The sequence below is a fragment of the Seriola aureovittata genome, chromosome 4, assembly GCF_021018895.1.
Source record: "Seriola aureovittata isolate HTS-2021-v1 ecotype China chromosome 4, ASM2101889v1, whole genome shotgun sequence".
NCBI classification, from domain to species: domain Eukaryota; kingdom Metazoa; phylum Chordata; class Actinopteri; order Carangiformes; family Carangidae; genus Seriola; species Seriola aureovittata.
In genome coordinates, this window is record NC_079367.1 from 30,003,078 (window position 1) to 30,014,199 (window position 11,122).

The 11,122-nt window shown below is 38.9% G+C and overlaps 1 protein-coding gene and 1 pseudogene across 1 annotated transcript; one reads left to right on the plus strand and one right to left on the minus strand.

Annotated features, from left to right (window-relative positions):
- Positions 1-357: 357 nt before the first annotated feature.
- LOC130168132 (olfactory receptor 11A1-like) lies at positions 358-1,549 on the plus strand. The gene is made up of 2 exons (XM_056374727.1): positions 358-374; positions 619-1,549. The coding sequence occupies exons 1-2, from the start codon at positions 358-360 to the stop codon at positions 1,547-1,549; spliced, it is 948 nt and encodes a 315-aa protein (XP_056230702.1).
- A 355-nt stretch (positions 1,550-1,904) lies between these two features.
- LOC130167820 (olfactory receptor 11A1-like) lies at positions 1,905-5,365 on the minus strand (annotated as a pseudogene).
- Positions 5,366-11,122: the final 5,757 nt, after the last annotated feature.

Consider the following 11,122-nt stretch of genomic DNA (forward strand, 5'->3'; position numbering starts at 1 on the left):
TGATGGCTGATCATTTTTTGTTTGATTAGCTTAGAGACTATCCACAAGTCAGATATTTTTTCTAGGTTAATGAAACAAAAATGACATGATTATGATAAATCTGTTCCTGTATTTCTCAACCTGCTGTAGTTCCTGTCTAGTTGTAATTAGCCTTTTATATCTTTTCAAAGATAATTTGTATTGCATCAATGATATATGAATATTTAAATCACAGAAGCATGGTCCATCATCCATGGTTCTGTGTGTGACACCAAGAAAGAGAAAGAGTCTAAAACTGTTTCATATTTTCACTAATGTGTAGTAATGAGCTGACATCCTCAACTCTGACAGCAGTATCAGTCAGTGTGTCCTCTGAGGATGATGATGATGATGATGTCATACTGCTACAGTTCAACAGTTAAAAGAAGCTGAGGCTGAGTTTCAGTTGTGCTGGGAGGGACAGACTGTGACAGAACGATAAGTTCAGTCCTGTTTCTGTGAGATTTCATTTCTTAGCTGTAGACAGTGGATCCTGTTTGTTTGTTGATGTGCTGTTGACAATTTATGACTCGTGCAGCAGAATGTAAGTAATGATTTGAACTGGTCCATCCTGAGTTTAACTGATGTGAACTGAAATAGGATCATGATCAACTATACACATGTTTCATTTTTCACCCTTGCTGCGTACCGTGACACTGGACTTTTAAAATATTTATATTTTACTATTGTTATGTCTTTATATATTTTTATAATCTGTGCCAATGTTTTGCTGATTGTGGTCATCTGTCTGAACAGAAGCTTACATGAACCCATGTACCTGTTTCTGTGCAGCCTGTTTGTAAATGAACTGTGTGGTAGCACAGGGTTGTTTCCATTCCTGCTGGTTCAGATCCTCTCTGACATTCACACCGTTTCTGTGCCTTTTTGTTTCCTGCAGATTTATTGTTTGTACTCTTATATAAATGTTCAATTTTGTAACTTAGCCGTCATGTCTTATGATAGATACCTGGCTATCTGTTATCCTCTACAGTATAATAAACGCATGACATCTAAAAAAGTTGCCATGCTTATTGCTGTGACATGGTTATTTCCTTTTTTTGAAGTTGCTTTCATGGTTTCTCTGAGTGCTCCATTACAGCTGTGTGGAAATATCATCCACAAAGTTTATTGTGACAACCACTCTGTTGTCAAACTGTCTTGCTCTGACACAACAGTCAACAACATCCAAGGGCTTACTTACACAGTTGCCATAATAGTTTGTGTTGTAACTTTAATCCTTTACACTTACATGAAGATTCTTAAAGTGTGTTTTTCTGGTTGTAAACAGACCAGACAGAAAGCTGTCAGAACCTGCACACCTCACCTTGCTTCTCTGCTCAACTTTTGCTCTGGTGGTTTCTTTGAAGTATTGCAGAGCAGGTTTAATATGAACAGTGTGCCCAACATACTGCGCGTCTTTTTGTCATTATACTTTCTCACTTGTCAGCCACTCTTTAACCCTGTAATGTATGGACTGAAACTGTCCAAAATACGTAGTTTGTGTAAAAGTCTGATCTTTGGTAAAATGTAAACTTTTAATTTTGAATAATGTCGTTTTTGTTGAGCTGCAATAAATGATACATTTGAAAAGATCCTGCTTTGACCAGAGAGCTGTTTATTTAATGAGTTCAGCGTGTTTGTAACATTTCAACAGGTTATTAGCGGAGATTCAGCTGTTTCACTGACCGTAACCATTCAAAGCTTCACTAACTGTTTAGGTGAGCATCATAATGTTCAACAAAGTTCAGTGAAATATTTCAAATTCTCTGTAGGTGGAGGATCTAGATGAAGAGTAAGCGTGGTTTTACAGGCACCTGAAGAAACATGAGTCAGAGAAAAAGTTTTCCGTAATTTTTTTCATTAGTAAATATGAATGAGTATGTCTTTCAAATGCCAACTGTGGGATCAAAGAGTTATAGACTGAACACATGATGTGACATGACCTGGGATCACGTTCTGAGTGGATCTGGTATCATCAGGTCTGCTGAATTTAAACGGGGAATGGAAATACAACGAGGAAGGGGAGCAACTTAGATTTTCCATCATTGACCAATCAGCCAAAATGTTCATGTCCATGGATTCTGGTCTAAAATATTTAGGTTTAAAAATACCTCATTCATGAAAATAGGAATACACTGAAATTGAATTGAGAAAAATATTCATCTCCATGATATTAATTCACCCAGAGACATAGGAGGTTTTCTTCATCTATCAAAATTCAGTTCTGTTTGACTACATATTTCCAGAAAGCTTTGTTTGAATAATTTAGTAATATTGACCCCAGGATATCTGAAGTGGTTTGAATTTTCAAAGGGGAAGGATTTAAAGGCATGTGTGTGATGTTGAGCTCCATGATTAATATATGGAATAACACAGTCTGGATGAATATTTATATCCACGTGACAGTTGAAGGGTCCAAGGCAAGAAAAAAATCAAACTGATGAATCAGTGAGAAATAAGCTGCTGATGTTTGGGAACAAAATCTCTGTGGATGGATTATTGTATATCCATGTTTGATGACCTGGATCTGAGCCTGTTGTTGATCAGGGTTAGGGTTAGATTGATCCAGGCAAAGTGGTGAGAAAAGATGAAGACTAGGGACACAGACATTAGTAACTTGATTGTTTCCCCATTACTGTTAAGCGTCTACCACCAGAGTCTGAAATAACGAATACATTTTCCAAATCAGTATTGATAGGCTGCTGTTCGGTGCATGTAGGGGAAACACTGGATGTGACTCTAGACTTAGACTTAGATACAATCCTACCCAGTTACTATTTACTCCATTATGATTAAAATTTTTTAAAAATGTGATTCTTTCTGCCCCCATCCAGAAAACTTGGCCTCCCTTCGTGTCTTCACACATCCAGGAAACAAATTTATTTTAATCTCCTGTTGTATGTATTTTATCAGTATGCACGGTCCTGCTAGCCATTATTCAATTTTATGATAACCAAATAAAAAATGCAACATTTTCCAGATGACATCCTTTAAAGGACAAACAGGAACAAGACTTTTACAAATAAAAAACTACACTGCAAAAAACACATTGCAAAAAACACATGCATACAAACCACATACAAATTCAGAAAATATCTTCATCAGTTTGACAACACATGCTGCAAGTACTCACTACACAACAGACGTGCTTCCAGGTCCTACATCACTTGCTTTTTAGTTCATAGAAAACTGGATGGTCTGACAGCACTCTGAGTCTCAGATAATCTGGTATCTTGGCTTTAAGTCAACTTATATTGACCAGTGTGGTACAGCTGTTGTATTATTAAAAGATTCTAAGAAATACTGAACAGAATACACTGAACATTTGTGATGTTAAAACCACTTAAGGGGGAGGGAAATATAAGGCAGCAAGTGAACAATCAGTTCTTGAGGGTGATGTGTTGGAAGCAGGAAAAATGGATTTGAGCGACTTTGACATTGACTCTGACTTTACTATAAATTTGACAATGACCAGTTAATTCCACCAGCTCTCCACCTGGTTCAATGAAGCAGACCTTCAGTCCGTCAACCAACAATAGTCCGTACAGAAAGATTTACAGAGTCTGTCCACAACAACACAACCAGCAGAGTTCACCCTGGGCTGAGTGTCCCATCTCACATGAAACTTAGACCCACAACGAATAGTTACTGGTTCCCCTGTCACGTGTCCCCCAGGCTGAAAACATAATTCCACTTTAAAAATGTCAGACCTGATGAGGCCTATGATATCAGCCTGTAAGCAGCGTGTGGATTAAGCGATATCATAACAACTGTTAATGTAACGCTAATTAACAGTTAATAGAACACCTGTACAACATGTAGTTTAAAGTCCCATTGCCCATTTAATCTATATCAGCACTCATGGAATGCCTCTCGTCCAAACAAATTACTTGGTCGGAATTAACTACAGTATAATATCTCTTGATTATAATATAATAATTAACAAGTCATTAATTCAAGAGAGCATGAAATCCTTAATATCTCAGAAACTAAAGGCTACAGAGCTGAAACTTTGCAAGCAGCTGATCACTGCCCAAATGATTCACACAGTCAAAAAGTGTTGTGATAGCACCTCCATGTGGACATTTACTGATGTGTCGATATGATGACACATCGAACATCACACATAAACCATGAAGTGTAAATGTGTGCAGCCATATATATATATATATATATATATATATATATATATATATATATTTCTGCATCTGTGAATTATTTTCATCTTTTGTGAAGCACATTGTTTCTCATCTTTTATACAAACTTCATATAAAAACTCAACTCAAACTTTTGACTCAAATATTCAGAGATTCAAACCAATGTTCAGATTTTTACTTTTAAATCTTATTTTCACATGTATTACCCACATCATATGCTATTGTCAAAGCATCAATTTTTCAGATTTGAAACATGTTACAGAGGAAATAAACTACATGACTTTCAGTATTAGTACATTGCATTTTACCAAAGAGACTTTCACATATGATGCAGATTTTGGTGAAATTCAGTCCATACAGTATGGGGTTGAAGAGCGGCTGGCAGGTCAGAAAGTATAATGATAAAAATATACGCAGCATTAGTCGGAATGCCGCTCATATTAAACCTGCTCTGTAATATTTCAAAGAAACAGCCAAAGGAGAAGTTTATGAGAGAAGCAAGGTGAGGTGTGCAGGTACTGACAGCTTTCTGTCTGGTCTGTTTACATTCAGAAAAAAACACTTTAAGAATCTTCATGTGAGTATAAAGGATTAGTATTATCAGACCAATTAATACAGTGAAACTGTAAACAAGCCCATAGACATTATTGACTGTAGTTGTCACAGTACATTCTATCAATGATTTTCCCAAACAGCTGTAAAGAAGCATTCAATGAAATCATGACAACAATTGCAAGAAGAGGAAATAACCATGTTAGAGTGATCAGCACAGCAACCTTGTTTGATGTCATGTGTGTGTTATACTGTAGAAGATAACAGATAGCGATGTATCTGACATAAGACATCACTGCTAAATTATAAAATTGAACATTTCCATATGTGTATAACGGGAAAGTCTGCAGGAAACAAAAAGGCACAGGAACAGTGTGAATGTCAGAGAGGATCTGAACCAGCAGGGATGGAAACAACCCTGTGCTACCATACAGTTCATTTACAAACAGGCTGCACAGAAACAGGTACATGGGTTCATGTAAGCTTCTGTTCAGACAGATAACCACAATCAGCAAAACATTTGCACAGATAATAAAAACATATAAAGATGTGATAAGGATGAGAAATAAGTATTTAAAAGGCCCAACGTCAAAATATGCAGCAAAGGTGAAATATGAAACCTGTGAAGAGTTTATCATGATCCTGTTTCACAAGTTTGCACTGGATGACGGATTTGAAATGTCACTTTTTTTTTTTACAGATATATAAAAGTCAAACTACTTTAAAACTTTACACTTTTTTAGACCCACTGCATTAACACACACACAGTATTATGTCTTCTTACAGTACAGAAATTAGTCCTCAGAAACAGAAGTGACAAATTCTCCAAACTTACCATTCCCTTATTTAGTCAATTTAATGTTTAAACACACTTTATGACATTGTGTGAGTTCTAACATTAATATGATATCTTTCTGCAGTCATACTGTGCCCCCCTCCTAACTGAGATGAAACTCTGCTTCTTCTTCTTTTAGAACTTTTTCAGTGAGATGGTGTCAGCAGTCTGAACTCATCTTCAAAGCCTACATCCATCTGAAAAAAACACTTTGTAACACCCACCAACGTTACAACAGCTCACAAAGGTAATAAACCACAAACGTAATAAAAATCTGCAGCTTTTAATGTAATAATCCCACAAACGTAATAGCAGTTGCCTACTACAAACATGACACGTCATACTCTGTAAATGTAATAGTTATTAATTTTGCAGGGATTTGTTACGTTTGTGAGAAGATGAAAATCTTCAGCTTTCAAAATTGTAATAACTTCCCACAAATGTAATATGAAAAATGATATTTGTGGTCATTACTGTTTGTTTATTTACACCTGCCAATGGGTTTGAGTCCGCTCATTAGAAAATATCATGGGTTTTGGCAGAGTGGGTGAAATGTGTCAAATCATTTTGATGACCATGTAATTATAATTCCCACCAATGTCTTCCAGCCATCCCGGGGGGATCCTGAGGCATTGAAAGAAAGATCAGGTATATAATCCCTACAACGTGGTTTGGGTCTACTTGGGGTTCTCTACTACTTGGTCATGCCCAGAAAACCTCCAAACGTTGGTCTGCAGAAAGCATCCTACTCAGATGCCTCATTTTGATGTGACAGAGCAGTGGGTGAACTCTGAGCTCCATCTGGATGTCTAAGCTCCTTACCCTGTCTCTAAGATGAGACTAAAAACCCAACAAGAACTTCATTCTGGATGTGGGACTGGAGACCAGTTAATTTGGAAGGCCCAGGGAAGACCATGGGATAACAGAAAACTTACGCTGCAGTGGACACAGGCTCACCAAAACTGGACAGGTGAACACTGGAAAAACATAGCCTGGTGTGATGGATCTGGATTTCTGTTGAGGCAGCAAATGGCAGGGCCCAACAGTCCAGGCTGGAGTTGGTGTTATGGTGCGGGAATGTTGTTGAGACTGTTTTCTTGACTCACTTTAGGCCTTAATACAGTATATAGTCTGAACGTCACAGTCTATGTGTGTATTTTTGCTGACCATGTTCATCCCTTCATGGCCACAGTTCAGCATCTTCTAATGAATCCTTCCAGCAGGATTATGCTCAATGTCACAAACTGGTTTTATCAACATGACAGTGAACTATTTGCACTTATTAATTTGGCAATTGCTTGCATCCAAAGTGACTTACAGTGAGGGACATCAATAAAGCTTCAGTGCTGAAGAGACCTTGGTGTCAGTAAATACAACTACTATCAAAGGCTGCTGAGAGGTCCAGCAAGATAAGACCTGAGGACAGACCTGCAGCTCTAGCTGTTCTAGAGTTTCTGTCACAGACAACAGGGCTGTTTTTTGTTGCTCTTAAAGTCTGACTGTTTTGGATCAAGGGGGTCATTCCATGAGAGGTATTCTGAGACTCTCTCAAAAACTGCCCTCTGTATATACTTAGATAAGAATAGAAGTAGCGAGCCCATTGGTTGTTCGTCACTTGAGCAGAGTCCAGTGAGGGTTTTTGAGCAGAGGAGTTACCTGAGTCTGTTTGAATGTTGTTGGATATGTTCCCGAAGCCACCTAAGCATTATCACATGTGTGACTGCTGGTACAATGGAGGGATATATAGCCTGGAGGAGGTTTGCGGGAAAAGCGTCCAGTGTACATGTTGTCAGACAACTTGCAATCAGAAGTTCTTGACATGTCATGAATGAGAGAAGTGATGTGTCCTTGAACTAGGGAGACCAGGATGGACATCTGGTAGGACATGTAGACCCGGTGAATTTTAAGAAGTCGCATGGCGTTAATAACACCCTGGATATGGAGATTGTTCCAAAGTCTGACCATAAGGAGGAGACTCACATCCTTATCGTGGAGGACTTCTTGCTTTACACCTATGGACCTTTGATTTATGTGCTGAAGTAATGTTACTTTATTTCCATCCATCTGAGTTCAACCTACAGTTCACCTGACTCAACAGAGCTGATGTGTTGATGTGTTCATTCAGTTGCTGCTGATAATAACTACTCATTTATGAGCTCTTATTTCAAACAGAGTGGATGAATATCAGACTATGTCTTTCAGCATACACTGGTGGTTTACAACTGAGTGTGAAGTGGCTGGGATAAGGGAAGGAGTTGAAGTATCTCAGGGTCTTGTTCACGTGTGAGGATAGGATGGAGCCGGAGATTGACAGACAGATCAGTGTGACCTCAGCAGTAAAGCATGTCCTGTCCTGGACTATCATGGTGAAGGGGATATGGAGGGATATGAGCTAGAAAACAAAGTTCTTGATCATCTTTCTGATCCTCACCTGTGGTCATGAGTGACTGAAAATATGAGATCACAGATACAAGTGCCTTAAATTTCCTCCTGAGAGTGGCTGGGCTCAGCCTTAGAGATAGGGTAAGGAGTGCTGACATCAAGAGGGAGTTCAGAGTAGAACTGCTGCTCTTTCATATGGAAAGGATGCCTCCCTGGCACCCTCCATTGCAAGTATTCTGGGCATGTCCAGAGGTCCTGGAGTAAACCAAGAGCATGGGATTATATATATCTCATTTGGCCTGGGAATGCTGCAGGATCCCCCAGGAAGAGATCAAAAACATTGTTAGGGAAAGGGATGGATAAGCAGCAGATAGATAGATGGATGGATAGATGAATGGATGGATGGATATCCTCCATGTGTCGCCAAAATAGTTCCGACCTGCCAATCCATGGACCTCTGGAGGTGCCCTGTTGTATGTGCCCTGTCTTGCTGATGTTCAATGGGATTAAGATTTGAGCATGAACAATTTTTGCAGTGTGGTGGGGAGCATAATCCAGCTGAAAGAGACTAAAGGCAAATAACCACCTTTAAAAGTTTCAAACAAAAGAAGCACTTCTGTTAGTTTAGACCAGACAGGGGAGCCTTTTTGGCCCTTGCAAATCAATGAGCCCTGGACCCCCAATAACCTGGGCTCTATTATAACAATCCAAAGCACATGGTCTGAAGTGTCTGGTGCACTGACAATCAGGGCATGTCCATATCTTTTTTGCTATTTTAACGGTGGAAAAAACTGTTGCTGCACCAGACTCATGGTTCAAAAGGGTTGTACTAAATCTCTTAATTATTTGGAAGTGTTTTGGGTGTGACATCCAATAAATCAATCACATCTCCTATTCCCTTTGAAAGCCAGGCGCCCTTGCCCTTTGGTGGATTGCTATTATAATGGTGCAGTGTTTCAGACAGAGTTAGATTCTATTTGCGGTCAGTTGATCAATTATTGTGACTGACCAGTGAGCCCAGTCTTGTCACAGGCAGGAGCAGCTCTAGGTGTCCTAAGCCAGCTACCTAGTCTGGTTTAATAGCTATGGCTCGATTAGACCCGAACTGGCTCTTCTCTGGTTGTAACTTAAAAATGTACAAGCAACAGATGCTGGGACAGCTTCCAGCAAGTCATAGCTCTCTAGACCAGCCTGGTTAGCTAACATCACCCTGTGACTGGCCTGATCACAACACAATACTTGGCTGTTTATGATTGATGAACCATTGCTAAATTAGACTAAGTCAAGCACATAACTAAAAAACAGTAACATCAATTTTATATTTAATTAATTATAAAGTTATATCTAATATTACAGATCCACATGGACACAAAGGTGTGTTCAGATCACTTCACAAAAGAGTCTTTTAGGAAGACCCTGGTTGGCATTCAAAAGTTGAAGAAGACTGCTGTGCCAACTTTGTTTGCCTGGACTGATTGCACTGTGGGGCCTTTAAGAAGGGCTATTATCAGAAGAACTTCAAGATATTTTTCTGTACAATTACATTTCTAGTCAATATATATTTTAACAGATTTTGATTTCACAAATTTTCTGTGCTAATGCTTTCCAATCATGCAACTACTGTTGGTGAAGAGGATCTCCTGCAGGTTGATGCTGTCAATTCCAGTGAGATTAGGTAAGTGACAAGTGTATTCTTCAGCAGAAAAATTGTATTCCCTATCTGATTGCTATAGTTCTGAATGATATCTTTGCTAGCACCTAAACACTTGTTATTCCTGTCAATAACTGTGTTCTACAACAGGGGAGAACAGCCATTGTTTTACATGACAATGACCTTGGAATTGTACTTTCCTGAAGTCTGCAAGATGATTACGGACTAAGCTGAATTAATAGCAAAGCTTCAAGACAAGCCGTTTTTTTTTTCAAGATTCCATGGCAGCAATAAGAACATCATGTTTTACACAGGGTTTCCAGATTACAAAACATTTGAAGCAGTGTTATGGTCCTACAGCCTTCTACCGAAAACATGGTAGGGTGGATTCAGGCAGAGTGACTAAGGCAGGCTGATGAAGAAATTGTATGGCAGAGGTTTAACATTCCTAAAGCAGCAGTAACCATGCAAACTCCATACTATTCATGTTAGGTTCCCTTCCAATGTTGCCATCAAGAGAAACTTTACTGAACTTACATGAAATACATGTGCAGAGGCCTAGCTCAAAAGTTCTCAACTCTGTTTTTTTTTTTTTTTTACATCAGAGATGCCTTATTACATCCATTTCAAATGGATGTAGTCTTGACCCGGAGGAGAGGTCATCAGGTGGTATCCAACCTTCATCGAGTGTTTCGACCGTGACCACAAGACTCTCCAGTTGGCGGGTGAGCAGTGGTGGCCAATATTGGGTCTGAGCTCAGCCTCACAAGCGAGACACCATAAATGTTGGGTCTGGAGACATGGGGCACCATATGTTGGACCTTTGGTTGTCTATCAATTTATTGGCTATCAAAAGGAAATATTAAAAATATTAATAATAAATAATAACTTTATAATGAATTAAAGTCCTTGGGGGCACCAGCCTAAACTAATAGGCAAATAGCCAATATTGGTTCAGTCTCAAATTAATACTGTTAATCTGTTACTCTGATTTATAATTAACTTAATAACTATAACCACAATGTCTAATCTAAAGTATATACAGGTTTGTGTGTGTGTGTGTGTGTGTGTGTGTGTGTGTGTGGAGGGACACAGACACAGGCAAGATGGCCGATTCAAAATGGATGCTGTGACCACATGGCCTGAACAAAGAAGACTACTCAAGATGGAGGTAAACAACGAAACTACTCAAATTGGCCGCTGAGACCACCTGGTGTGTGGGGAAAGGAAGGTGTGAGTTTCTTTGTTAGCTTAGCTCATGTAGTCTAAAGGTACCAGATTAGAGGGAGAGAGTTAGCTGCATGCAGGTTTTAGAACTAAGATGTACTACAGGTATGCGTGTGAACATACAAGTACTCAATTAACTGTCTGACTAACTGCAACTTAAGCAAATTTTACAAAAACAAGACATTAACAAACATGTACATTAACGAAGGTTAAGAGTTCTGCTGCTTAGCTGTGCTGTGGTAGGTGAGGTTAGGCCCAGTCATTTAACTTTACCCAGTCCTTGGAAAGAAAGAAAAAGAG